We start from the raw sequence: 27,920 nt of genomic DNA on the forward strand, positions 1-27,920 counted from the left end.
ATTAAAAGTTACAGCAAATCCTAAAGTGTGCGGTCCGCGGCACCCTGGCGGGAAGTGGCGGTACTGCAGGTGAGCAATGAGAGGGCATTTAGAATATACATATAAATAATATGCTTTAAACCCAAATCATTTTATAAATGTTTTTAATTAATGTAAAATATTTATGATATAGATAAAATATCTAGAAGCAGTAAAACAATTGTTATTCTACTGTCATCTAATCTTAACATTTCAGGTGTTACTTCAACTTGTTTTGTGGCGGCCAAGATGGAAAAGTAGTTCGAATGTATGAGAAGCAAAACAGAAAATATTGCGTTGAGCAAAACTGATAATCAATGAAACTGTCAAAACAAAAAAGTTGAATGTATGAATGTATTCAGCTGTCACTTGGACTCTGCTGGAGCAGAGAAAAACACCAACACAGGTTGGGAATTCATACAACTATTTGTGTGAAACTGTATTTTCAACAAATTTGGCTTTAAGAACATGGCGTGATTGTTTCTAATCTCAAATATTGGTGACAGCTGTGATTAAAGGTTCAAAGATCTAAGAAGCTTTATTTTCGTTGTATAAGAACACAATAAAATTTCATTTGGCAGCATCACTTGTAGCACTTACAATGTTGCAACCATAGGAAAAACAAAAAGTCGAATATGCAACAAATATTAAGGGTTGGGAGAGTTTTCACATTCAAATTGGGCTGTAGAAGTTTTGGAATGGCAGAGCTACAGTGTCCGTTTAGTGGAGCCATCGACCTCTGACTGGTCTGGAGACGTTTACATGTTATGTTTGAGTATGAATGGTCGTCTTTATGTGGCTATCTGGCTTTGACATCATTTCCCCATAGATTTGTTTTAAATTAAAAGGAAATTAAAGTTTTCCAATTCATTGATGAACTATTTTCTTCTTTAAACTTGATTTTAACAATCCTGGGAAGCAAATGCCTCCTTATCTTAATATGCCTTGAGTGAATGAACTTTGTCTGCATGTGTGTGTCCTATGATGGGCTGTCCTATCCAGGGTTTGTTCCTGCTTCTGGTCCAGCAACAGCCGGAACAACTTACATCACCCCTGTGACCCCAATTAGGAATAAATGCTGTTTAATGGAAAACACATGGATTAAAATTGAACCCCCCCCAGATTGCCCTGCTAGTGTGGCTCCACCACTCTGGGTGTCAGATACCTGTCTGTTTAGAATGACACTGAAGACAGAAAAATCCCAAATGATTTGGTCCAAATTAACACTTTATTCCTTATAGACAGACTCATTTATGAAAGTCTTACAGCAGGATGACTCAAGTCCACATAGAGACAGAAACCTATGCACATAGTAAACATATGGGCAGTAAAATAAATATAGCATGGATTTCCCAACATTAAATGATTTCAAATTATTTCCAGGTCAACAGTATGTAAAGATTCTGGTTTTATTGCATTCTTGTGATTTTATAGAAAATGTACACAGTGAGATTTTCAATTTCTTTAACTGAGAAATAAATATGTTGAATCTCAAGAGTAGTTACTCAAAAATAGCTGCCAGACATTATTTTATCATAAATATACTGTTGTTGCCTAAAGAATGAGCCTTCAGACTGTCTAATACATCTATAGTAATACATCCATGTGCATTTATCACTATCACTTCATTGTGTATCAAAAGTATTCAGTAGCTGCTCCAAAGGATCAATCAGAAAGTCCAAAACAAGCGGAGCGGTAAGTTTTCTGCAGTGGGGACGTTTACGTTTATAACTACCTTTCTAGTATACCACTACTGTACAGCCTATCTACAATCATAGCTTTTAATCTTACTAATACAACAAAATAAGTGCAACTCAAGATGGAGTGTCAAATTTTAATACCTATTCCTATGAAACAGCATCTTATAGCTTTGTTGACTGTGCTACTAAAATAACAGTACCGGTAACATAAGTGGCACAATTTTCTTCTACAATTTATATCAGTCTTCCAAACCTAAAGGTAAACTACAAGCTATCTTGGCTGCCATTTTGATCAATGTTGTACTTTTTGTTGTTTTAGCTTCAATTTTATTTTATTGAGGAATATGTGAAACTAATTCCATACCCAAAGTCCAACACATCCCGATTACGGCCCAAATATGCTTGTTGTCTGGCATGAATAGGACAAAGCCCCTGTTTGGTCCTACGTAGCATCATATGGAATCACTGGTCTCACAACCTGTTTTTGCAACGTTACAGGTGAACACAATAAAAGTGGAATGGAGCACCAGTCGGCACCGGCCGCTGCATTTGAGGACCGCTAAGGTCGACGAAGGTCAACAGACACATGCCTGCAGACAGATGCCCTCTGAGTGTCTGCAGAAATTCTAATGGGAGAGAGAACCTATTCCCTGGCTCAAAGAACGCAAGACTCGGTTCCACAGGCTGCCAAACACGTGAGCAGTTTTTAGATGTCACATTGCTTAGATTTCCCACAGATGTAAACAACGACAAAGGCGGCTGATGGTCATCAGTATTGGCACTGTTGTTTCAAGAACTATACAAAAAAAGAAGTATACAAAAAGCTTTGCAGTATAATCCATGCACAGCCAGGCATGCGAGCACACTTGCAAGCCTGCAAATGCACGCACACACACATTCACCCTCACACACACACAGTTTCCTCTTCATCCCTCCATCCAGATCCATCTATCCTGTTTAAATATTGGAGGTCTTATTTACGGATGTAGAAACATTAGACTGATTTACTCGTGTGACATCATATCTGAAACTTTATCTGGAATACTGGTTCAGCAAAAGTCAAGAGTAAAATTTTAAGGCTTAATTTACAAACTCTAAAGAAATAAACCCCAGTTATACAATGTCAGCAGGTCAAGTCCACTATCCTTATCTGTAATAATGTCCTAGTTACAAAGTCAGAAACAGTAAGATCTTACTTCTTATGTCTTGGACTTTTTGTCAAATGCTTTTTTAAACTATTCTTAGGTCCACTTAAGGCTGTTTCACAATAAATAAACCTGCTGTTGATTCAATTTTGTGGAGATGAATTTCTTTGTGTGTAAATATAAACCTCCAACATTTATGCAACAGGACGTGTTTGGCACCGTTCTAAAATACCCATGTGACGGGGACCCACTGTGGATTCTTCGATACTGTCTCCAGGGCGGCCTTGACTGTGCGGTAGGTCTCATCCAGGTTGTCGTTGACGATGGTGAGGTCGAAGTAGTGGCCGTAGGCTGCTTGTATTTTAGTGCTCTCGTTGCACGTCCTGTGCATCTCTTCATCCTGGGACAGAAAACAGGACTCGTTTTGACCTTTTCAAAAGTAAATCTTTTACATTCAGCATCTCGAGTCGATCATGTCTTCAAATGCAAAAGGAGCTACTAACTGTCAGCGTCTTCGTGACAACACCAGCCTCCACGGCTGAGTGGTTTATGGCCTTGAGCACCTCAAACTCCGGCGACTGGAGGAACACTACGTAGGGCAAAAATTCTGAGGTCCTCAGAACTTTGAGAGTCTGGAATGACAAAACATGAAGATGTGTTCAATACAATAATGAGGATGTTCCTCATGAATGACAGACTTTGTCCTCTGAGCATGATGCACGAGTCTTAGCACCCTCTCATTTGTAGCAGGAACACCATGTTCCTGCTACAAATGAGAGGGTGCTTGCGTGTTGGTACAGTAGATGTTGTGTGCCGGACTCCCTGAATTTGGAAAGGCAATATTTGGCTATTTTTTTGTTGTACAGACATTTATGTTATCAAGTCTCTTTCTAACTAGCTCTCTTTTACTAGCTAGTTTCTGGATCCTGTCACACCTGTCAACAACCACCGGGACATTCGCAGGACATTGCTGAGGTCCACAAGCATGGTTCTGGACCCACAAATGGTCAGAGCACTTGTCCACGGGAGCTTACAGACACTGACACCTCTCCCTCAATGAATCAATCATTGCATGTGCTCGACCTGTGTTCTTGTATTAGTAAACAATTCCAGTTTTTCTCATAGTTTTATAACTAGAACACATCAAACCATACTTCCTCCTCTGACTGTTCATTGTGTGAAATGTTTGGTTATTTCCCAGCCTCCCGTAGCTATGGCAAAAAGTGTGAAAAATGCAGTTTATTCATGCTTTAGAGGTGAGCCGCCACTCCAGTGTGGACAGAAATTCTGGTAACCTCATCAGGGGGTCAGGCTCAGAATTTCTGTACAGTGCTTTTCATTGTTGAAAAATATATCAAATCTATTTTTGTTCATCCTGTTTCAGCATGTAGACCACCTTATTTTATAATCAGTTTCATATCCTCTCGCACCACATTGTTTTGCATCCTATCCCCTTCTATCCTATCCTATAACTTAGTATTTGATGCCAATTTTTCTATTTATCACTTATTTGCTGTCTCAAGCTGGACTTCTGCCCATAATGACCCCTGTCATTTTAAGATCTTTTGCATGGGGATCAGGCTCTGTGTTTCTGTGAAGTGACTAGAGACTATCCTAATGGAAAGATGCACATTACACGCTGAGTTTTTAAATATATTTAGACATTTCTGGTTATATTTCAATTTTGAAGCCTACGTCACTGATTTGGCTGGTCAACAAAGCCTCATTTTTTATCCACAGCAGAGAACTACTCTTTGACCCTGTCCATTACCAAATGCAGATAAACAGTCTTCAAATCATTAAATAGGTGCTAACGTGTCCCTGTCTGCTCCCCATTATAAATGCATCCCACTGTCCTAATATGCTGCCCATGCACAGAATGTGTGTTCATGTGATAATGAGCAGTAATTAGCTGGGTGACGCTGTGCGTACCTGTGGGTTGGGGTCCAGTATGCAGATGCGTCCAGCCTCAATCACCTCTTGTATGGAGTCAGTCTTGATTCCGTACAGGTTGCCTTCGTACTCTCCGTGTTCCAGATATCGACCGTTCTTGATGTCAGTTTCCATCTTGCTGCGGCTGGTGAATGCAAACATGCGACTTTCTCGTTCACCCTTTTTGGGTTTTCTTGAGGTGTCTGGAAAAGCACGGAAAGTCATTAATTCACACACAACCATGTTTTTTTTGCTTTAGGAAAGTTGGAGTCTTCTGATGTTTACTTCTCAGGATAACAAAGAAGCTTTATAGATAGATCTAAAGATTACAACTTGAACATGTGACCTCATACATGGAATAGTGGTGCCAAAGAGGAGTGGATCCCTCAGTAAAAGCTTGTTCTTTAGTCTTCGTCTCCCAACACCCTGGGCACCAATTAAAATCAGAGTTTTCCTCTTGAAAGGTGGAACTTTGGCCACTTCTTCATAGAGCAGTATCTCATGCCTGTCAAACTCTGAGCCAGCAAGAAAAGGAAAAAGAATAAAATCCTAGAAAATGTGAGACATGCTCAGGTTTTGACAAATAAAATGTTTCAAAGGACAAACAAATTACCTGCATTTTTGGTGGTAACATACATAATCTTCTTCTTCTTCTTCCCACCAACACCAGTACAGAGATTTCCTGTGATTTATAAAGATTATAGTTTTATCAAGTGTTATCAACGCACTCTAATAGCTCAAGATTTCTGACAATGTTTGCCTGTACACTAAGGAAGAGACATTTCCCTTATACTAGTGTTTTACACTGTTTATTTCAAACTCTCATCCTCTCAAATTAACTTCATCCCCATTTGAATATAGTATCTACAAAACTGATGTTAATGTAACATCTAGATGCCATTTGTTATTTGAAAATGTTTTAATCAACAATGAATTAAAATAATGAAAAGCAATTTAAAATACACTGCCACTCAGACAATAGATCAATATTCTCAAAGAGCATCATAATCGTTATCATTAAAAATAGGATAAAAGCACCAGAAATTATTAGCAATCAGTGCGGTGTAGTTCTACATCTAAACCACCAGATGGCGGACGTGGTCTAAATACGCCAACAGAAAAGCCCCTCTGGTGACACTGGATTTTAAAAAAGTATTGTTAAAGTGGCCACGAGATAATAACGCGATGACAAGCTAATTCAATAGTGGGATGGTTGTCTATGTCGAGCTGTCAGTTTTGAAGTTATGCTGTTTATAAATTATGAATAAAGGCAGACAAATTATAGCTTGCTTTTGTATTCAATTCAAACTTGACCATGTTAACAGTCCTTGCATGGAAATGAGCGCATGAATTATCTTGGCTATGTGTTACTATCTCATTGCTACGCATTGTTCTTTTATATCTAATGTCACAAGAGGGGCTCCGGAGTTTAGTTTTCTTCAGTGTTGGTTTGATTTTTTCCAATCTACCTGCAGGTGCCAGTTCCACATCCCTCTTCACAAATGCTTTCCTCTTCTCCTCCAGTGTCTGACTTGGGATCAGTCCAGTGCTTCCACCCTCCACATGACGAGCCTGTACAAGACAGACGCAATTTCAATGATGATGAAAACACACAGGGATCTCTGGTTAGAACGTGACGTTCATGTCCACAAAAGACATTTGTGGTTCTTTGAAACTTCACGGAGGCACACGCATGTTACTTCACCTGCCACCAGTTGACATCATCCTGGTTGACTATCTGCAGGATGTCCCCTGTTTCGAACCTTAAACCAGCTTCTTTACAGGGAATCAAGTTGTCGTTAGCTGGGTCGTAGTCATAGTGGCACTTGAAGAACACCTTGACAGAGATGTTGGACTCAGTTTGAGGATTTTTTGCGACAGACTATTTTCTATAGATTTATCATCAACGCAACTGCAGGTGAGAGAACCGAGGCACCTGTCTTGGGAGTATAGCTTCATGGTAGCTCGGCAGTATTTTCAGAACGATATTTCCGCTGGCTGCTTGTAGCTCTTCTTGTAGCACTCTCGGATCCCTGCCCACCTCTCGGCCGTTCACCTAAAAACGCATTGGTGAAACATTTTTGAACATGTCAACAATCCCCTTCGGCTAAAGATGTGGTACTTGAAGTTTTGGTTTAAATATGCTGTATTGCTGGTGCTATCGTGGTATATTATTGTATGCAAAAGCTACATGCTGAGTCACTTTGAGAACCACTTTTCTCTGGAAATTATTCAACTGGCATGTTTACACAACAACAATCAGAGTTGAGAAATCAAAGAAGCCACGTAAATCGCGTTAAGCTCACCTCTTTGATGATGTCTCCAGCATGCAGCAGTCCCTGCTGGTCAACCATCCCTCCGTGGAGGATTCGAGCTATAATCAAGTCACCGCCCTCCACCTTAAACGTCACACCCTGAAACATTGAAGCTTGTGTTATTTCTTCAAAAACCTGCAACATTCAGCCAAACACACAATTTGATTTAATGAACTGTAGATTTTTGTAAGGTTCCTTTGTCCAGAACACCCACCAGGTGCTCTCCTGCCACTTTGCGTATGCCCACCATGCGGATTGCATCAGGTGGAGGGTAAGTGTGCTTGTATTCATCCTCTGTGTTGTGATCCACAAAGTCCCCAGGGCTGGAGGGTGGACTGTCACAGACCTGCGATGCTACGGAATCATGGGTCTCCAGCAGAGACTGATAAACACACAAAAAATAAATAAAAAATGCACTTTTGTTACTGTGTTAGTTGCTGGGTTCAGCCCAAAAATCGCCTCCTTACACTGTGATGCCAAATCACTGTGGATTTCACATTAATGCTATAGTTACAGCAAACAACATCAACACTTGCACTCTGCTTTTGCCTGTATGGGCTTCACCTGGAAGTGAGGCTGTGTCAGAATACTGGTGAGCTCGGCTGCCGTGTTGGAGCGATGTTTGAAGGGGTCCAGGTCTCTCAGGATCTCCTGCAGGAGCTCCACATTGTTCTCCCTCACTGGAGACAGGTGCACTTCCTTCAAGCTCGCCTCCTGCTCCTGACACATGCAAGACATCAGTGATGAAACAAAGCCAAACATGTACTGTATGTCGCATATGAGCAACACGTTCACACGTGTGTTTCTCTTAAATACCGCAGGACTCTCCATGATGCCTTTGAGGTAAATGAGGTCCAGGTCATTGGCTGTGGTGGAGCTGGCTGTACTATCACTCATTGTGTCCACCACCTGGGGTCCTATAACACACACACAGAGTTTTATTTTGTACCCATCATAGCAGTGAGGCATGACTATTGACACCGGCAGCTCTGTTCAAATTGGTTATCTGCAGAACCTCAGGGGTCCATCCCTACTTCAGTTCTTCCACTCATGGGCAAACACATATATACCTGGATTACTGCTATATCATCTCTTAATAATTGTCTCACCAGGCTCAGTCCTGGTGGAGGCCACTGGCATCTTAGATCTTCAGTCAATCTTAGAAGAAAAAGGAAAAAATGTTTCATATCAAACAAATATGAAAATATGTCGGGAGAGTGACTTTATACTTGAAGCAGAAATGGGACCCAGACAATGTGGTAGAGTGGCTAAAAAAAGGGTTTTGTGAAATCAACAGGGATGGAAAAAACAATATTTGGGAAATTAGTTTGCTGAAAGGGTTTACAGAATTTTCAGAAGGGCAAGGACTGGGTAGTCTTTCCTATTGTTGGCAGGAATAAAGGGAGGGTGTAGCTACTCCAGCTGGAACTTAACAGCCACAATGGGACTGAGAGGGGGAGAGGGTGTAACTAATGTATACATCACCATGGTAACAGACACAATATAAAGGCTTGTCTGTCTGTCTGCCTGCCTGCCTGTCTGCCTGTCTGCCTGTCTGCCTGTCTATCCATCCATCCATCCATCCATCAAGGCAGAAGACAATGGTTTAAATGCTGTTGCAAGTCTGTTTTCTCTTTCCTTCTCTAGCTGTTTAGTGAGCCTACGTGTTTTCTGAATCCGAGCAATTAGTCACTCAAAAATCTCATTCAGTTCCATCAAGGCCGTTGAGAGTTCTTGATTTGAAGCTCGACAAGCAATTTTAACATGAACCACTCAAACTAGTCAAAAAAAAACCCCAATACATCCAAAAATCTCCTTTCAATCAAGTTTACCAGATCAACTTTTGAGAAAACAAAATCTTAAAGGATTAAACTAAATTGTTAATTAAAATCTGAAAAAAGAATAAGTGTCCATGTATTTCTAATACATCAGCTAGACAATTCACCGAGATGTGTAATATATACATGAGGCTTGAGTTTTGCTTTTAAGAAAATAGCATTTAGTGTTGAGAGCGCAGGAACTAAAATATATAAATTCATGACCTGTATTTGCTTCATTCTTTACTCCACAGATGGAAAAGAATTGTTGTGAAAATATTTTATCTTCATCACCCACTTTGTGACATCCAGCAACTTATTCAAGACCATTTTCCACATTGACACTTGTTCTCCTCTCTTCCTTTGTGTTTTGGCTAAAACCCATATATTCTCCCCCCACCATTCCCCGCCGTCCCATCTTTGGTTTCTCACCCCTCCTCCATCCATGTACCCGTATCCTCCATCTGCTTAGCTGAAGGAAAACGTTATGGCAGGTGCACGCACCCACATTACAGGAGGTCTTCCTGCATTCTGCCTGTCTGCTAAAAAATAAACCAAGTCCATTTATTGTATCGTTTTTATTAACTTCACTCAGGATGAAGCTTAAGTTTTATTAGTTAAACAGTGTTATACTTCAACTGTAAGATGGCCTAGTGGGTTTTTTTGTGTGGTTAAAAGCAGTTGCAGCCAAATTTATAGAAAGGCACTTGATTAGCCACCCCAGCTGATTGTATTATGAATACTTTAAGTTTATTTTGTGATTAAATTCAAAACATCTTTGGAGCTGCCATTCTGATTTTATTGTTTTGGAATTGTAGCATAATTGATTTTTAAATATAAATCATTTGGTGACAGAATGTGAATGTGTTACATTTTGTTTGTTTTAATAATCATAATCATGACAACTGGTTTGAATTTTGTTTTTTATTGATCAATGTTGATTATTTTCTAGATTAATTTACTAATGACCTTACAAAGCTGCAAACACACGCATGAACTTGTATCTGTGTATCATCATCATTTATCAATGTATTGGTTATTAAAATAATGAATTCGATGTTTATAAAAGATGATGATGTCATGGCTTTGTCCAGAAGCTGGAGTAAACAGAGTCACGTAAAGGCACCATGTTTTGGTGCCTTCGATTCTATCTTGTTAAAATCAGACCATTTGTACTTTGCATAACCGAGAAGAATTACAACGTGGTTGGGGATTTCAAGCAATACTTAAATCAAGATGCAACACTAAATCTCGAAAATGTAATAATCTCTTAAGGATGTTAGAACCTTATCACGTTTTTAGGTGCGGGTATTTTTAGAGAGCAGGTGTAATGACCGGATGTCAACACTGGCATTATATAAAGTGGGCTCGCCCACGGGCGCAGGAGGGGTCTCAGCTCTCCTATTCTCTGGGGCCACATAAATCCCACACACACGCACCCCTGTACACGAAGGGCTGCTTGACGATTGCAGAATCAGCAACACTAACACAGGTTAACGAAAATAAACACCGTGTTCTGTAACGTTCTGTTTCCAAAATACACCAGGCGCCCACGCACACGCCACAGTCACGCGGGAGCGATGTAACGATTGTCTGCTTTTTAAAAGAACGAACCTCAGCGGGACGCGAAACACGGAAAACAGACACAGGACCATTAACATCAGCTCTGACAAACAATACTAGTAATGTCGCCACGTCGGTATATCAACAAGACGACATTTCCTACCTTAAAACACAACACAGGCTGCCCGCCGTCTGTGATGTCTCGTGCGCTTGTTGTCGTCTGGTACCTACTCACGGACGTTGCCGAATGTGGACGGAAACACACGATTGCTGCCGAGAATTTTCCGAATACAATTACACTGAGCTGTAATATATATATTGTGCTGTTCAGACAATGGCTGTGCAATCTGTGACACCTGCAAAAGTCTGACACTTTCTACGACTTAAGTGATTTCAATATCCCAAGCGAAACCTTATTAAAAAACTATTGGCCAACCATATTAAAGTGAAGACGTAAACCTGATTGCCCAATAATGTTATCAAATACAGACAAATGATACCTATAAATATGGTTTATGTCGTGATTAATTGACCTAGCATTTATTCAAGAGATGGATGAATGTAACCTTGTTTTTTCATCAACTTCACCTTCTGCAGCCTGTTTTTACACGACTTTATGTGTACCCAATACAGCAAATGTGCAGTGAGCAAACAGGAAGTGAATCTTTAATAGAAGGCAGCATGAAAGGGGGTCACGCCAACTCATTTGTCAATGTCAACAAATCTGTGGCCACATTAGTGGAGAGAGTTCTCTAAAAGGATCTTAATTGCAATTATGTGGTAATTACCTCTTCCTTGACCATTCACTTCTGTTTTGAATGAGCCAAGCCTCACTAACCTGGTTTCAGTTGCTTTAAGATGGTGTCTCATTAACATCTAGTCTCTCTGTGAGGATCTTGGAGTAACCTGTGACCAAAATCTCTACTTCAACTCACACATTAAAATAGTCTCTAGAAGTGCTTTTTTTCACCTGAGAAACATCACAAAGATCAGGAAGCTACTGACCCACCATGATGATGAAACGTTAGTCCATGCATTTGTGACTTCCAGGCTGGAATATTGTAATTCTTTATTATCAGGGTGTACAAATAACTCTTTAAGAAGCCTCCAGGTGATCCAAAATGCCGCAGCTAGAGTTCTGATAGGTATTGACAAAAGACATCACATAACTCCTGTACTGGCATCTCTTCATTGGGTGCCCATTCAATTTAGAATCGTTTTAAAACCCTTCTTTTGACCTACAAGGTCCTCAGAGGCCTAGCTCCATCCTACCTGGAGGAGCTAATGATGCCTTATATTTCCAATAGACCGCTCCGCTCTCAGAATGCTGGTCTACTTGTGGTCCTCAGAGTCTCTAGAGGTAGAATGGGGGGGCTGAGCATTTAGCTACCAGGCCCCCCTGCTATGGAACCAGCTCCCTGTCCAGGTACGGGAGGCTGACTCCTTCTCGACTTTTAAGATTAGACTTAAAACCTTTCTCTTTGATAATTCTGAAGTTCCATTTTTTATCCTAGACATAATTATCATATTTAGAAGGTCGTCTAATTATTAGGTTAACATGTTAATTATGCTGCTATAGGCCGAGGCTGCCAGGGTCCAGAAACATGATCACCTGACAGGCCTCTGTCACCCTGCTGGGTCATGGCTTCCTCTCCTCTCCTCCTCTCCTCTCCTCTCTCCTCTCCTCTCCTCTCCTCTCCTCCTCTCCTCTCCTCTCCTCTCCTCTCCTCTCCTCTCCCCTTCTCCACTCTCTCTACCCAGCCGGCCATCAGCAGGAGGGTCCCCCTATATAAGCCTGCTTGTTGGGGGTCAGGCCCTGGGACCTAGAAATAATTTTGATCGTAACAGACGCAACATAAATAAAGATTAATTTGATTTGATTTGATCTATCTGTTCGTGAACTTTGGACATTTGTCAAGCAACAACAAATAACTTTATAAATAATTATATATATATATGATGTGTAAACATGAAACCAACAAACAATACAGCTGCTAACAGCTGCTATGTATGTGTGTGTGAAGATACTCACTGCCAGAAGAGTAGATGAAAGAATTCTGGCTTTCAGGACCTGCTGTCATGTTTGTTTTGAACGTCATACAGGAGTTATTCCTGAAAATCACAAGTTTAGTTGGAACTTTTTCTACCGCAGGACCTCAAGTCCAGTTTGAGTTTTGGGGGCTGGCCTCACTTTTGCATGTTCCTCTCATTTAACACGATGACCCCAGAGTGGATCCTTAGCTCAACATGGGAGCTTTTGAGTTTCGTCCACTCGTTAGATGTGGAAATATTTTCAGCGATGGATCAGACCAGAACCCAGTCACCAGAAACCTGCAGGAGGATCAGAAGCAATCAGATGCAAGTTAAAAGTTCTGCTGAAGCTGAACATAGCCGGACTCACGCTCTGCACATCTGCTTTTGTCACTGCTTTAGTCAGCTTGTGACACTCTTCTGGAGCCGGTGCTGCTCTGATACCAAGAGCCGCCAGCATCAGCAGAAGAACCACTCCTGGTACAGCACCCATCCTGCTCTGAGACAAAGATCTGCTCTGTGGCCGGGTGGCAGAGGGACAGGCTTTATTAAGGTCCTCTTCCTGCCCCTCCCAACGGGGTCCTGTTTGCTGTTTGCATGTGATCTATCTGTTCTTGATCTTTGGACATGTCCAAAAGGACACACGTGTACATCAATACCCACATGACCTATCTACCTCACAGAGACAAACGCCATCACTACCACACAGAAACCCTCAGCTTTATCTTAATACCTTCAGGATAACAAACCAAGGCGAATGCAATAACATTTATGATGTGTCTGCTGTCCTCCTTATATCTTTCTGCCCTGTCCTGTCCCTCCCTTCTCTTCCTCTTCTATGTGGCTGGTCTTCATCATGAACAAGTCAGAAAGTGTCCAAAGCAGGACATAATAAGGGTTTACACATGTGTGGACACACGTGTGTCACGTCTCCCCCCCTCTGCTTTTATCCTGACAGAGTGCCCTGGTCTAGTTGAGCCTCCAAATACCAACTTAAGCCTGATATTGATATGCCCGAACAAAAATACAATACAATGGATGGAAGGATGGATGGATGGATGATGGGTGAGTGGATGGATGGATGGATGGATGGATGGATGGATGGATGGATGGATGGATGGATGGATGGATGGGGATGGATGATGGGTGAGTGGGTGGTGGATGGATGGTGGATGGATGGATGGATGGATGGATGGATGGATGGATGGATGATGGGTGAGTGGGTGGATGGATGGATGGATGGATGGATGGATCACAGACGCAGGTCAGAGTAGTTGCTTTTAATTTCTTTTGTAAATCAATTGCTGACTGTGTTTACATTGTTGTCTCAGTCCTGTCCAGGCTTCACATCTGGAGAAGATTTTTAATGGCAAAAATCTGCAAAGAGGCAACAGAGTCAATCTTTTCACTCAGAGCAGGATAACATTCAGCATAGAGTCGTTTATATTGTTGACAAAGACCTGAAACTCCGTCGTAGATGAATGGCTCGCGAATAGAGAATCCCAAGCACTCAGCCAGCTTCTGACTGTCATCTTGGGCAGCCTTCAGTACCTCCACATTCTGATGAACACCATCTCTCCCTGATGCACACACACACACACACACACACACAAACACACACACGGACTGACTGAAGTATGCAGTAACCTTAACCCAAAACAGACATGGTGTCACAAGCAACTGTGTATTTGAGTAAATGAACAACAAAGCAAAACTAAATTTACGATGTGTATGTGTGTGTGTGCATGCGTGCATGTGTGTGTGTGTGTGTGTGTGTGTGTGTGTGTGTGTGTGTGTGTGTGTGTGTGTTCTTTACTGTAGACAAACAGGACATGGCCAAAAAGTCCATTGTAGTCCATGGACAGACAGTCAGCACACGTCTCAAAGAACTTCAGCGAGGCGTTTTCATCTAATTCTGTGACAACCCCATTCTCCTCCATCTCTAAAAAAACACAAAAAAAACATTTTGAGCAACAACACATATCTTTATAAATAATTATATTATATATATATATATATATATGATGTGTAAACATGAAACCAACAAACCATACAGCTGCTAACAGCTGCTATGTATGTGTGTGTGAAGATACTCACTGCCAGAAGAGTAGATGAAAGTATTCTGGCTTTCAGGACCTGCTGTCATGTTTGTTTTGAACGTCATACAGGAGTTATTCCTGAAAATCACAAGTTTAGTTGGAACTTTTTCTACTGCAGGACCTCAAGTCCAGTTTGAGTTTTGGGGGCTGGCCTCACTTTAGCATGTTCCTCTCATTTAACACGATGACCCCAGAGTGGATCCTTAGCTCAACATGGGAGCTTTTGAGTTTCGTCCACTCGTTAGATGTGGAGATATTTTCAGCGATGGCCCAGACCAGAACCCAGTCACCAGAAACCTGCAGGAGGATCAGAAGCAATCAGATGCAAGTTAAAAGTTCTGCTGAAGCTGAACATAGCCGGACTCACGCTCTGCACATCTGCTTTTGTCACTGCTTTAGTCAGCTTGTGACACTCTTCTGGAGCCGGTGCTGCTCTGATACCAAGAGCCGCCAGCATCAGCAGAAGAACCACTCCTGGTACAGCACCCATCCTGCTCTGAGACAAAGATCTGCTCTGTGGCCGGGTGGCAGAGGGACAGGCTTTATTAAGGTCCTCTTCCTGCCCTTCCCAACGGGGTCCTGTTTGCTGTTTGCATGTGATCTATCTGATAGGGAACTTTGGACATTTGTCCAAAAGGACACATTCATCAATACTCACATGACCTGTCTACCCCACAGAGAGAAACACCACCTCCACCACACGGAAACCCTCAGCTATATATCTATATATATATATATCTGTTCTTGATCTTTGGACATGTCGAAAAGGACACACGTATACATCAATACCCACATGACCTATCTACCTCACAGAGACAAACGCCCCCCACCACCACACAGAACACTCAGCTTTATCTTAATACCTTCAGGATAACAAACCAAGGCGAATGCAATAATATTTATGATGTGTCTGCTGTCCTCCTTATATCTTTCTGCCCTGTCCTGTCCCTCCCTTCTCTTCCTCTTCTATGTGGCTGGTCTTCATCATGAATAAGTCAGAAAGTGTCCAAAGCAGGACATAATAAGGGTTTACACATGTGTGGACACACGTGTGTCACGTCTCCCCCCCTCTGCTTTTATCCTATGCCCAAACAAAAATACAATACAATGGATGGAAGGATGGATGGATGAATGGAAGGATGGATGGATGGATGGATGGATGGATGGATGGATGGATGGATGGATGGATGGATGGATGGATGGGTGGATGGATGGATGGATGGATGGATGGATGGATGGATGGATGGATGGATGGATGGATGGATGGATGGATGGATGGATGATGGATGGATGGATGGATGTGGATTATTTAAGGTCCTCTTCCTCCCCCTCCCACAGGGTCCTGATTGCTGGTTGATCTATCTGATAGTGAACTTTGGACATGCATCCAAAAGGACACATTCATCAATACTCACATCATCTGTTTTCCCCACAGTGACAAACACGAACCACCACACTGAGTCCCTCAGCTTCACCTCAATAACTTCAGGATAACAAACCAAGGCTAATGCATAAACATTTATGATAAGGATTAACCATGAATCAATTAGAAATAAAAAATATAATTAAGGAGAGGAGAGGAGTTCAGAAGCAACTGCCATAACTGACTCTTCTCTTTCCTCTGCTTTCATAGATAAATACAACTGAGTGCATAGCAAAGAACATTTGTTTCTGCTGCTCAATAGGGGTTCCTAAGGGAGCTTTCTAAAAGGGTTACGTCTTTCAAAATAATCTAGTTGTGTAACTGACAACATTTAGTTCTTAAAAGTTTGTAGAACATTTGTTTGGCTAAGCTGAAGTGTTCTCCACACATGTGTAAACCCTTATTATGTCCTGCTTTGGACACTTTCTGACTTATTCATGATGAAGACCAGCCAGATAGAAGAGGAAGAGAAGGGAGGGACAGGACAGGACAGGACAGAAGGATGTAAGGAGGACATCAGACACATCATAAATGTTATTGCATTCGCCTTGGTTTGTTATCCTGAAGGTATTAAGATATAGCTGAGGGTTTCTGTGTGGTGGTGGTAGCGTTTCTCTCTGTGGGGTCGACAGATTATGTGAGTATTGATGAATGTGTCCTTTTGGACAAATGTCCAAAGTTCCCTATCAGATAGATCACATGCAAACAGCAAACAGGACCCCGTTGGGAGGGGCAGGAAGAGGACCTTAATAAAGCCTGTCCCTCTGACACCCGGCCACAGAGCAGATCTTTGTCTCAGAGCAGGATGGGTGCTGTACCAGGAGTGGTTCTTCTGCTGATGCTGGCGGCTCTTGGTATCAGAGCAGCACCGGCTCCAGAAGAGTGTCACAAGCTGACTAAAGCAGTGACAAAAGCAGATGTGCAGAGCGTGAGTCCGGCTATGTTCAGCTTCAGCAGAACTTTTAACTTGCATCTGATTGCTTCTGATCCTCCTGCAGGTTTCTGGTGACTGGGTTCTGGTCTGGTCCATCGCTGAAAATATCTCCACATCTAACGAGTGGACGAAACTCAAAAGCTCCCATGTTGAGCTAAGGATCCACTCTGGGGTCATCGTGTTAAATGAGAGGAACATGCTAAAGTGAGGCCAGCCCCCAAAACTCAAACTGGACTTGAGGTCCTGCGGTAGAAAAAGTTCCAACTAAACTTGTGATTTTCAGGAATAACTCCTGTATGACGTTCAAAACAAACATGACAGCAGGTCCTGAAAGCCAGAATTCTTTCATCTACTCTTCTGGCAGTGAGTATCTTCACACACACATACATAGCAGCTGTTAGCAGCTGTATTGTTTGTTGGTTTCATGTTTACACATCATATATATATAATAATTTATAAAGATATGTGTTGTTGCTGAAGATGTTTTTTTTGTGTTTTTTTTAGAGATGGAGGAGAATGGGGTTGTCAAAGAATTTGATGAAAACGGCACGGTGAAGTTCTTTGAGACGTGTGCTGACTGTCTGTCCATGGACTACAGTGGACTTTTTGGCCATGTCCTGTTTGTCTACAGTAAAGAACACACACACACACACACCACACACACACACACACACACACACACACACATACACACACACACACACGCACGCACGCACGCACGCACACACATACACATCGTAAATTTAGTTTTGCTTTGTTGTACATTTACTCAAATACACAGTTGCTTGTGACACCATGTCTGTTTTGGGTTAAGGTTACTGCATACTTCAGTCAGTCCGTGTGTGTGTTTGTGTGTGTGTGTGTATGTGTGTGTGTGTGTGTGTGTGTGGTGTGTGTGTGTGTGTGTGTGTGTGTGTGTGTGCATCAGGGAGAGATGGTGTTCATCAGAATGTGGAGGTACTGAAGGCTGCCCAAGATGACAATCAGAAGCTGGCTGAGTGCTTGGGATTCTCTATTGACAAGCCATTCATCTACGACGGAGTTTCAGGTCTTTGTCAACAATATAAACGACTCTATGCTGAATGTTATCCTGCTCTGAGTGAAAAGATTGACTCTGTTGCCTCTTTGCAGATTTTTGCCATAAAAAATCTTCTCCAGAGGTGAAGCCTGAACAGGACTGAGACAACAATGTAAACACAGTCAGCAATTGATTTACAAAAGAAATTAAAAACATCTACTCTGACCTGCGTCTGTGATCCATCCATCCATCCATCCATCCATCCATCCATCCATCCATCCATCCATCCATCCATCCATCCATCCATCCATCCATCCATCCATCCATTGTATTGTATTTTTGTTCGGGCATATCAATATCAGGCTTAAGTTGGTATTTGGAGGCTCAACTAGACCAGGGCACTCTGTCAGGATAAAAGCAGAGGGGGGGAGACGTGACAGACGTGTGTCCACACATGTGTAAACCCTTATTATGTCCTGCTTTGGACACTTTCTGACTTGTTCATGATGAAGACCAGCCACATAGAAGAGGAAGAGAAGGGAGGGACAGGACAGGGCAGAAAGATATAAGGAGGACAGCAGACACATCATAAATATTATTGCATTCGCCTTGGTTTGTTATCCTGAAGGTATTAAGATAAAGCTGAGGGTTTCTGTGTGGTAGTGACGGCGTTTGTCTCTGTGAGGTAGATAGGTCATGTGGGTATTGATGTATATGTGGCACTTCTGGTCTTCAACCAACTTAAGTGAGCCCATGTCACCCCAATTCTGATTGAGCTGCACTGGCTACCGGTACTTGGAGCTGCCCACATTAAGTTGAATTAATTTATGTTGACCTAAAGAGAACCAGCTGGATCTTCTCCCTCTTGTTTGATCAATCGTGTGGGACCCCATCTACACCTTGTCTGTTGCCCGTCTCACATGAGCATCATCTGGCAAAGCCGTCTGCTCAGTCATGACAATCCAAACTATTCTCATCTCTTGTTCCTCTGGTGGAATGACGTTAAACCTCTGTCAGAGCAGGGCAACTGTCCTGAACGTCCTTCAAAAAGCTCTAGAAGATGCAACACTTCTGTTGGCACTTGGTGTTCTAACACCACTTATCTTTCTCCTCTCTCGTTTATATCTGCTCTGCTGGTAGTTGGTTGCACTTGCACTTGCACTTGCACTTGCGGTCTGTTCTGGCTTCATGGCTAAATATAACTAAGTGTCATGAGCATAGCAATGAAAATTCATCCCTTACTGCCAAATAATGTTTCCTAAGGAAAGCATGTACAATGTGAAAAGGATTGGTCCAAGTACAGAACCTTGTGGAACTCCATGGTTAACCCTACTGTATGAGGAGGGAATGCCATTGACATGAGCAAGCTCGTATTATTCGGCAGCATGGAATAGATTTTCACTGTTATGCTGATGACAGTCAGCTATATTTATCCATGAAACCAGAGGAGACAGAGAAGTTAGTGAAACTTCAGACCTGTCTGAAAGACATAAAGTCTTGGATGTCTTCCAATGTCCTTCTCTTTAATTCAGGGAAAGCTGAGGTCATGGTGTTTGGTCCTGAACCTCTCAGGGATAGATTAGATCACATGATCACTCTTTAAGATAAGAAAAGAATTTCATATAAACTCCTGTCCTCACCTATTAGTCCCTGCAGTGTTGCTGCCAAAAAAAACACACTTTGTAAGTCCAATGATATGCACATTTTATGGAAAATTGTATTTAAGTGTTATGTTTGTATTGTACAGAACTTGTTTGTAGATGTATTGTTAGTGTGAGTACTAAATGGTTTATTGGACATGTCAGTGTTAAATGAATGGTACCGTTGTTAATTTTTAGATTGAGGAATACACTTAAATGGAAACCAGCCAAGAGGAATATAAGAGTCTAAGATTTTCCTAGGAGATCTCTGTCATGCATCTTCATCTATAGTTGCTATAATTCACACTATCCTTACAACATGTTCCAATATAAAACTACACCCATTTAAAAATGAATTTTACACTCATGGGTTTTTAGTCATTTATTGAGATATATTTCTTACATTAATAATGGAAACAAGAATTTTCTTCCTCTAAACAGTTTGAGACAGCAGAGATACACTAACACTCATACAGACAGACACAGACCATCTGATTAGTAGCTCTGATCTCTTATTTCTGTTGATTTTATATCAATATTAAATTATGTACAATTGTGTTGCAATGAGAACAAGACAGTGACAAGAGAGACAAAGAGGTGGCGGTCATCGTTTAGGTTAAAGGTCATGGAGAAGAGGCACATGTTGGTCCCTGCAGGTGACTCGTAGAATCACCCAGAGGGAATGCCTACCGAGAAGACAGAGGGCTGGTGGAGTCACCACATGCTGTAAGACTCATCATATCTGCAACAGAACACAACTTTGTCACATTATTGCCGTTTACACAAAGTCCATTACCAGTCCACAACGCTGCTTTAACAAGCATGTTTCACCTTGATCTCTGGTCTCTGTTGCTCTCGCTGCCAAACAGCAGCTCTGCAACCACATCTTCTTGAGCGGAACGTTTTCCATACCTGAGTGAGGGATAAGAACAGGGGTGGGAAGATTATCATAAGGAATAACTGATGGATAAAGATCATCATTCTATATTTTGGCTGAAGCATAAACTTTAAAATGTCCATGTTTTTGTTTTTATTTCTTTCCAATGTCTTGACTGCCCTCTAGCGGTCGGCAGAAGTAATATTTCTCATTCCCACAATCCTTTTTATTTTGTTGTATTCTTCAAAATCTAACAAATAATAATAATAACAAGAAGAGACGAAGGTATTAGAAGTCCATATTTAGAATGTCAATTTGTGACAAAAGGACTGGCCATCAGATGATGTTTTCTGAGAAAATACTTCATAATCAAGGCCTAAAATTACCAGAAGAATGACAACCCTTAAAATATGAGTCTATTTGCATTTTATTGTATTACTTCACATATTCAAGGTTTTTTCCCCATGTTTTGTGTTTCAAATTATCTGCTAAATGCTAAAACTAGGCTTTAAAATATGCTCAAATCTGGCAGGGATATCAAGATTGACAGCAGAGCTCCCCTAATTTTTGAGCTTGTGGCTGTCTGGATGGGCATTTGATGCAGGAGATGTACTCAGCTGCAATCAGGACTGTAATTACTGAATACTGAATCCAAATGCCATAACCAGCTCGCAAACAGCGCACCTACCCTTAATATTTAAATTTTGTGCAGTGGGGGAGTTGGTTACACAGTCCTTCTGTATTAATGTCAATAACACCTCTCTGAAAGGTATCAATGAGTGTAAAGCCTGCAGTATTCATCCCAGTGCAGCAAAAAACAATATTATATAAGAGCAAAGCCTACTAAAATTGAGTTGTTATTCAAACATGCCTTATCTAATGCTCAATGCTACCTGTTATTTACTTCTGTGGAACCAGTTCCCTGTCCAGGTACGGGAGGCTGACTCCATCTCTACTTTTAAGATTAGACTTAAAACCTTCCTCTTTGAAAAAGCTTATTGTTACTAGTTCTGTAGTTCCAGTTACTATCATAGACAGACAAATTATCAGACTTATTGGGTCGTCTAATCATTAGGTCACATCTTAGTTATGCTGTTATAGGCCAAGGCTGCCGGGGTCCAGAAACATGATCACCTGACAGGCCTCTGTCACCCTACTGGGTCTCCTCTCCTCTCCTCTCCTCTCCTCTCCTCTCCCTCCCCTCTTCAGTTCACTTCTCAACACGTGTCGTGTGCATGAAACAGCGCTATACAACACAACCATTGCAGTTCCTTTGGCTTCCCGTAAGCCACCTGTTCCACATCTCTCTTGTGACCCCAGTACCCAATCTTCTGCTTCGTTACACAGCTGAAGAGTAGCAGGTCTCACAGTGCGTCTCAGTTGTGACACAGCATGTTGGAAGCTGGATAGCAACTGATGTTTTCTCCTGGATGATCCTGCTCCTATTTTATTTTTTCTGCTTATCTCCAGATGTTATTCTGATCTCTCACCACAGGCTGTCTATATATACATATATACCCTGTCATTACATTAGCCAAAGTATATAATGTTGTTAGTACTAATAGTGTCACAGTGAAATTGTTTTATTGCCCAGATGCGTGAATGTACCTCGGAGCTCAAAATTACAATAAATCTGAGTACATAATGAACAAGTCGTTCACATCACTCCCTGCTAGGATCACTTTTTAATGTCATGCACATTTTATGTGTTTTATGTTTGAAATTAGTTTAGAAGATAAAAACTGATTAATATTAGAATATGTATATTTAACACCCTCACTGTAAACATAAAGCTACTATTAGATTTAACATATATGTTTAGGCATAACAGCCGAGTCTCCTCTTCCTACCTTAATCATCACTTATCTGTATTTCATTGTTGTGTGTTGGTAATATTTTAGAGTGGTAATGCAAACACACAAGTAGTATGATAGTTATTAACCTTAACTGTAGTTTATCATTGGAAAATGTTCACCTAGAAGTTTAAGGCAACAACAGCAAGGAGGAAAAAACTCTTGATCAGATTGAACCCCTAAAAAAACTGAGCCTTGAAACATTCTGTTGAAAAATATAAAAGGTTTGAATAAATGATGGAATTGTAACCCCCCAGTTATACAACCCAATGAGCTGAGTCTAGAGGGAATGCTTCCTCCTGGAGATGGTAACTGAATTACGCTGCCTGAAAGCGCACTGCCATCACATTCCTTGGGAAAGAAAGACTCGTTCTCTTATCGGATAAGAGACTGCCAAGTGGAGCTGTTAATGTCAAACAGTTTGGCCATTGCTGGCACTGGGAATCAGCTGTGGAAATATCAATGACCTATTTGGCATTCATGAAGAAAAGAGGCCCTCCGATTGAGACCTGTGAGCAGCAGGCCTGAGCTCAGTCTCCACTAACTGGATTTGGGATTTTCTTTCTTGTGTCCGTCTGCGCCGATGATTGCTCTGGTCTCGTTGATGTGGGTGCCTGGAGGTTTTGGAGAGTGCTGCTAATCTAATGGAAAAGGTTTGGGTGGGGGACAGGGAGCGTGTGCATGTGGACGAAGCAGATGCGGGAAACCGAACTCGGAATCTGTTTTCTTAAGCAGTAAAATGAGCGGCTGAAGCCGAGGTTTGAGGGTTTGCATGTTTTGGAGCCTCAACCCTAGGGAATAAGTATTACTGCTGCTTTTATGAAGTTCTGAAGAAGAAATGCTACGTTCTCTGCATCCAAAAGTGCAACTTTTCTCACCACACAGTCGTTGATCAGATATATCAAAGTGAGAAGGCCAAGATTGCATTCTTTTTTTTAGAAAATTCCAAAGGGGAATATTCACTGTTTTTTAAACTGTAAATACCAATATCGACAATTATTAAATATGGTATTTTATGAATCCTTTCATATGTTCAAAACATATTATTAGTCCTGATGTTAAATAGTAAATGAAGAATGAAAACAAATCTGACCATGGATGAATAATAGAGTAATAGCCACAAGAGTAATAATCTTGTGGCAGTAAAACAATTGTATTTTATAAATTTATTCTCTATCCTCTGCAAAAGAATGGCAGAATTTCCCCCGTTTGACTCTTTCTGACAGCTCTGCAGTATCGATTTTAGTCTATGCTGTCAGGAAATAGTGGCAACTGCTCGTCCAGCGTCACACCAACAACCACCGATGCTCTGCACTGGTTTCAAATCTGACATATACTGAAAGGTGGTGTGTTGACAATCTTAGAAGCTTTAAAATGTCGAATACGTGCATTAATGAGAATGGAAAAAAATTTCAGGAGACTTCCCGTTTGTTTTCACATTAATACATAATCAGCCCAGTTCCCTACAAACTGAGCTACCACTGCCCTCTACATATTATTAATGATGTTCCATACAGTAAAAAACGGTAAAATTTTAGCCCCATGCTAATTTAAAACCTACAATTTTGTGTATACTTTCACCATTCCAACCCAGTTTTTCTCTGTGATTGTTCTTGAGTATCGGTTAGTGTTTGATTTCATACCTCTGCCTGGTGATCAGGTTGATGTAGTGCCTCAAGGCAGTATAGTACTTGGCCAGCTCTTCAGGAGGAGCGTCTTCACCGGGGTTCTCGGGTTTGGGAGGGTAGGCATCAGCCAGCGTTCCCAGGCACACCAGCACGCACAGAACCACAGCCACCAGCATTGTCCACGGCTTCAGCATCACGGCTATCTATAACAGGAAAGTGGGACGTCACAGTAGCCCAAGGCCTGGACAACTTTAATCAACTAACCAACTTTAACCAATCGGGGCGGTTTGTTTAGACTCTGAACATCTTCTTTTCTAGTAGTGACAACTAGTTAATCTAAATTACGTGTATGCGTACTGTATGTGTGTGCGCGTCCTTGCGCATGACCCACCAAACAAACCATAGAGGAAAAAAAAGTGGTCAGATAAATTAAACTAGAAAATAATTCTATAAACCACCAACTGTGGCTGGTTTTGTTGGTAATTATGACAGAGAAATAATGTAGTGGGACCTACTGCACCGGGGTTTTGCAAATAGTAGTACTAATCATACTGTGACTAGACTTCAGCTTTGTGTGTTGAGATGTGATTTAGGTGTCTTTATTTTCAATTTGAGTGCAAATTTACAAAACTTATCCCTGACTTTAACCTTCTGGTCCTGCTGACTTTTCAGCCATTCATTCATTTACACTAAATCAATATATTTCTATCCTTCTGTTTCACTAGTGTGAAAAAAGAGTTCTTTAAAAATAAATCAACAATATATGTCATAAACCCTATAAAATCCCACTGAGCTTCTTGCACCTGCTCTCATATTTGTTTTCTTCCCATCTCACCCAAATAGTAGCCTACGTTTCCAGAATAATTAAACCATTCTGGAGGAATATAGAAAAATCTGGAATGGTGTAAGGTTGATTAATAATATTTTTTATACTATCAGATTTTTTAAAGAGAGAGAGAGAGAGAGAGAGAGAGAGAGAGGAGAGAGAGAGAGAGAGAGAGAGAGAGAGAGAGAGAGAGAGAGAGAGAAACCAGCAAACCCCCCTAAAAAGGTCTGTGAAACCTGCACGACATTTGAACCATCTTCAGTTCAAAGTCATCTGTTTAGTTAAAGGTTCAAAAGAAACAGCCATGCATGGGACTTACTTTGAGTAGGCTTTGGAGGCGACAGGAAGCGAGGTCTCCACTCGATCAGTCTCTCTCTGCAGGTCGCTGCACCTGTTTTCCAAAACTCCGGCGGAGGTTAATTTATACGGTACGCGGCGCCGGGGGGAGGGAGGGGCTCCATGGGTGCGTGTGCATGTGCATATCCGTGCGTGCGTGTGAGGAGAAAGCGCGGATAAACAGGCCGGTTGCGTCAGATAGTGCCGATGATGGAGACATTACTAACGCAGTCAATCTAGCTTTCCCCCCTCAACAGAACAGATGACATTTGCGACAAATGCTGCGAAATGCAAAATGTTGCACACCTTCACTCATCTGATTTGGGTTTTTGAAAACCTTCCTTGGGTTTCTTGACAGGCGATACATTATTATTATTATTATTATTGTTGTTGTTGTTGTTGTTGTTGTTGTTTTTGTTATTATTATTATTAGTCGCAGCAGTAGTAGTATTAGTAGTAGTAGAAGCAACAGCAGTAGTAGCAGTAGTAGTATTAGTAGTAGCAGCAGCAGTAGTAGTAGTAGTATTAGTAGTAGTAGTAGTAGAAGCAGCAGCAGTAGTAGTAGTAGTAGTATTAATAGTAGTAGTAGTAGTAGTAGTAGAAGCAGCAGTAGTAAATAGATAATGTTAATAGCGTAAAATACTGCCCTATATATTAGGTCCAACAGTCTGCAGATTAGTCATGTTGAATGTGTCATTAATAGGAGCAGGATTATATACATAGCAGGCATAACAGGAGTTTATATAGATTAAATGTAAATATAGATTGTTTTTATATTTTTCAACAAAACCAAACGCAAATGCAGGATCATTTAATGTTTCACTAGTTGAATGTGGACTTATGTGTGTGAATGTTTTGCATAGTAGTAAAATGTATGTAGTTTGACTCCTGCCGCTAGGTGGAGCTCTGGCTTTTAATTAAGTTGACAAAAGCGTATCCAGAAAGAGATGCAATGACGCAGTTGTGACCGTGTCAGTCAGGACATGTGATGACGCAGCGTCTCCAATGACGTCCTAACGTGTGTGCTGTACTTTCCTTCCCAGCATCCACAGGTATCCACCTGCTTCCTTCCCAACTATATTGTGGCCCCATGTGATATGGCGAGATCAGAATTGTGCTGTGGGACTGCAGCTGCTCCGAGGGTCTTCACGGGTGACTGATTGATGGCTGGTGTCGGAAACATGACTATTACGCAGAGATCTTTGTCAGCCATCAGAGGAAGAGTCAGTCACAGCAAACACATGAACACATTTGAAATGTGTCTTTTAAAAAAAAAGACATTCTTCTGATTAAGCACTGGCATTTTTACACACGCATTTATTATCCTTCTCATACCATCCTGTCACTTACAGCTATAGATTATATAGGTTACAGATGCCAGGGAGCATTTTGAGCAGTTTGATTTAGCCATTGGATTTTTTTGACCATTAGTTTGTTGACCTGTACCTTTAGCTTACAGAGGAAACTCTGAGCTCCACACAGGCTTCAAGTCGTTACATTATTGTCGCTGTTCTATGGATCAGTTTGTTTCACTGTCATGTTCCGGTTCAGCAGGATACTCAAATGCCAGGTCTCCCTTCACCAGAATGGTCTGTGTCGTGTTTTCATTTCATAGGGCGGCAGACTTGCCATCAGAGACCTCATTTGTGGATGCTGCTCTTCACTCTTCATGAGTGAAGATGCTTCATGCTTCATAGATGCTTCGTGGATGGTTCATGTTGTGTGCTCGGACAGATTGGTGCCATTTCTCCTTCACTTCCAGGAATACCGTTGCTCTCCTACTCATCCTCTCGGCAGAAGCTAGCTAGTATTTATTTCCCCACATGTTCCCATGGTACTTATTTTCATTATATGGTCTCCTGCCTGCAGGTGCAAATTACATGCAAATATTGATTTTTTTCCCCTGCATTTTAGTTTGATCAAATGCAAGATATGTGAGTCCACCTGTTCAGAATACATGTGGCTTTTCTCCCAGTAACACTGAAATCATGATTAGATACATGGCAACCAAAGACAAAACCCACGCATGATTGTAACACGAATTTGTCAGGCATTTTGGCTTCATGGTTGAACTGGAATTGGCGCCACAGCACCCATCTTGATGGAGCTGGTTCGGCTGAAGAGCTTCGATGGAGCTTCATGGATCAGGTAACCAGCCCAAACGATCAAACATGGTCCAAAATCAAAAACAAAACCAAGCTTGGGAGTATCAGAGAGTCAGAAGTACGTTTGCAGAAGAGCAAGACATAAAATAATCACCTGGTAATGTCAAAAGTGACGCTCTTTCTGATTGCTAACCTTAGGGAGTCTCTCTCTCTCGAAATGGAGGAACAAGCTGGCCAGCAACGGAGCAGAAAACGTTAATCTCGTGTTTTCAGCGTGTCCCGCTTTTCCACAGGCATTGCAATCCCCACTTTTAAGATGCAATTTTGCAACACGCAGATTCGTGTTTCCTATGAGATCATGTGTTTCATGGCATGAGAGACACCCAGGGTCCGCTCGCAATGTGAATGTTGCCAAATGCAACATTCACATTGCTAATTTTGATGTGAAAGGAGTGTCTGACAGCACCGCAGACATTCTAAATGTTCTAAATTGTAAATTACTTCTTCACAGGGGCCCATTCAGAGGTTCTTTCACTTAGATTCTCTTCCATTCTTTCATGCTGATGAGGTTACCCATAATGGAAATGAATAGATGTCAACTGTTCGTGACGTTAGCACCATACCATCTCGCACTGCTTAATAGCAACGGGGTATCACATG

The 27,920-nt window shown here is 41.5% G+C and overlaps 4 protein-coding genes and 1 long non-coding RNA gene across 5 annotated transcripts; 1 reads left to right on the plus strand and 4 right to left on the minus strand.

Annotated features, from left to right (window-relative positions):
* Positions 1-1,227: 1,227 nt before the first annotated feature.
* Positions 1,228-10,777, minus strand: LOC130514377 (MAGUK p55 subfamily member 2-like). Its single transcript, XM_057013905.1, has 14 exons — positions 10,654-10,777; positions 8,220-8,268; positions 7,927-8,027; positions 7,675-7,830; positions 7,325-7,492; positions 7,102-7,209; positions 6,732-6,851; positions 6,501-6,632; positions 6,265-6,367; positions 5,409-5,477; positions 5,149-5,310; positions 4,796-4,998; positions 3,367-3,495; positions 1,228-3,263 (listed from the first exon to the last, which is right to left on the minus strand). Exons 2-14 carry the CDS (start codon positions 8,248-8,250, stop codon positions 3,087-3,089), a joined length of 1,659 nt encoding a protein of 552 aa, XP_056869885.1. The 5' UTR covers positions 8,251-8,268; positions 10,654-10,777; the 3' UTR covers positions 1,228-3,086.
* Positions 10,778-12,522: 1,745 nt separating this feature from the next.
* Positions 12,523-13,051, minus strand: LOC130514387 (uncharacterized). Its single transcript, XR_008946991.1, has 3 exons — positions 12,892-13,051; positions 12,682-12,821; positions 12,523-12,602 (listed from the first exon to the last, which is right to left on the minus strand). It is a non-coding gene; the product is annotated as an uncharacterized LOC130514387 (long non-coding RNA).
* Positions 13,052-13,786: 735 nt separating this feature from the next.
* Positions 13,787-15,145, minus strand: LOC130514383 (saxitoxin and tetrodotoxin-binding protein 1-like). The gene is made up of 6 exons (XM_057013910.1): positions 14,988-15,145; positions 14,778-14,917; positions 14,619-14,698; positions 14,338-14,463; positions 13,982-14,101; positions 13,787-13,898 (listed from the first exon to the last, which is right to left on the minus strand). The coding sequence occupies exons 1-6, from the start codon at positions 15,108-15,110 to the stop codon at positions 13,885-13,887; spliced, it is 603 nt and encodes a 200-aa protein (XP_056869890.1). The 5' UTR covers positions 15,111-15,145; the 3' UTR covers positions 13,787-13,884.
* Positions 15,146-16,811: 1,666 nt separating this feature from the next.
* On the plus strand, positions 16,812-18,220 carry LOC130514382 (saxitoxin and tetrodotoxin-binding protein 1-like). The gene is made up of 6 exons (XM_057013909.1): positions 16,812-16,971; positions 17,042-17,181; positions 17,261-17,340; positions 17,482-17,607; positions 17,906-18,025; positions 18,109-18,220. The coding sequence occupies exons 1-6, from the start codon at positions 16,849-16,851 to the stop codon at positions 18,156-18,158; spliced, it is 639 nt and encodes a 212-aa protein (XP_056869889.1). The 5' UTR covers positions 16,812-16,848; the 3' UTR covers positions 18,159-18,220.
* Positions 18,221-20,002: 1,782 nt separating this feature from the next.
* On the minus strand, positions 20,003-25,284 carry pyya (peptide YYa). Its single transcript, XM_057013914.1, has 4 exons — positions 25,139-25,284; positions 24,009-24,196; positions 20,467-20,547; positions 20,003-20,377 (listed from the first exon to the last, which is right to left on the minus strand). The coding sequence occupies exons 2-4, from the start codon at positions 24,185-24,187 to the stop codon at positions 20,350-20,352; spliced, it is 288 nt and encodes a 95-aa protein (XP_056869894.1). The 5' UTR covers positions 24,188-24,196; positions 25,139-25,284; the 3' UTR covers positions 20,003-20,349.
* Between the last annotated feature and the right edge of the window lie 2,636 nt (positions 25,285-27,920).

Source organism: Takifugu flavidus, chromosome 18 (assembly GCF_003711565.1).
Source record: "Takifugu flavidus isolate HTHZ2018 chromosome 18, ASM371156v2, whole genome shotgun sequence".
In the NCBI taxonomy this organism is placed as follows: domain Eukaryota; kingdom Metazoa; phylum Chordata; class Actinopteri; order Tetraodontiformes; family Tetraodontidae; genus Takifugu; species Takifugu flavidus.

Excerpts from the sequence above, each read along its gene's own strand:
- pyya (XM_057013914.1), bottom strand. The coding sequence starts at position 24,187 with ATGCTGAAGCCGTGGACAATGCTGGTGGCTGTGGTTCTGTGCGTGCTG. Across the intron at positions 20,548-24,008 it reads AACCTGATCACCAGGCAGAG|GTATGGAAAACGTTCCGCTC; the intron begins GTATGAAATCAA and ends TCCCTCACTCAG. Across the intron at positions 20,378-20,466 it reads AACAGAGACCAGAGATCAAG|ATATGATGAGTCTTACAGCA; the intron begins GTGAAACATGCT and ends GTTCTGTTGCAG.
- LOC130514383 (XM_057013910.1), bottom strand. The coding sequence starts at position 15,110 with ATGGGTGCTGTACCAGGAGTGGTTCTTCTGCTGATGCTGGCGGCTCTT. Across the intron at positions 14,918-14,987 it reads CAAAAGCAGATGTGCAGAGC|GTTTCTGGTGACTGGGTTCT; the intron begins GTGAGTCCGGCT and ends ATCCTCCTGCAG. Across the intron at positions 14,464-14,618 it reads TTTCATCTACTCTTCTGGCA|AGATGGAGGAGAATGGGGTT; the intron begins GTGAGTATCTTC and ends GTGTTTTTTTAG.
- LOC130514382 (XM_057013909.1), top strand. The coding sequence starts at position 16,849 with ATGGGTGCTGTACCAGGAGTGGTTCTTCTGCTGATGCTGGCGGCTCTT. Across the intron at positions 17,182-17,260 it reads AATGAGAGGAACATGCTAAA|GAATAACTCCTGTATGACGT; the intron begins GTGAGGCCAGCC and ends TGTGATTTTCAG. Across the intron at positions 17,608-17,905 it reads CCATGTCCTGTTTGTCTACA|GGAGAGATGGTGTTCATCAG; the intron begins GTAAAGAACACA and ends TGTGTGCATCAG.
- LOC130514377 (XM_057013905.1), bottom strand. The coding sequence starts at position 8,250 with ATGCCAGTGGCCTCCACCAGGACTGAGCCTG. Across the intron at positions 6,852-7,101 it reads CTGGAGACATCATCAAAGAG|GTGAACGGCCGAGAGGTGGG; the intron begins GTGAGCTTAACG and ends ATGCGTTTTTAG. Across the intron at positions 6,633-6,731 it reads AAGCTATACTCCCAAGACAG|GTGTTCTTCAAGTGCCACTA; the intron begins GTGCCTCGGTTC and ends ATCTCTGTCAAG.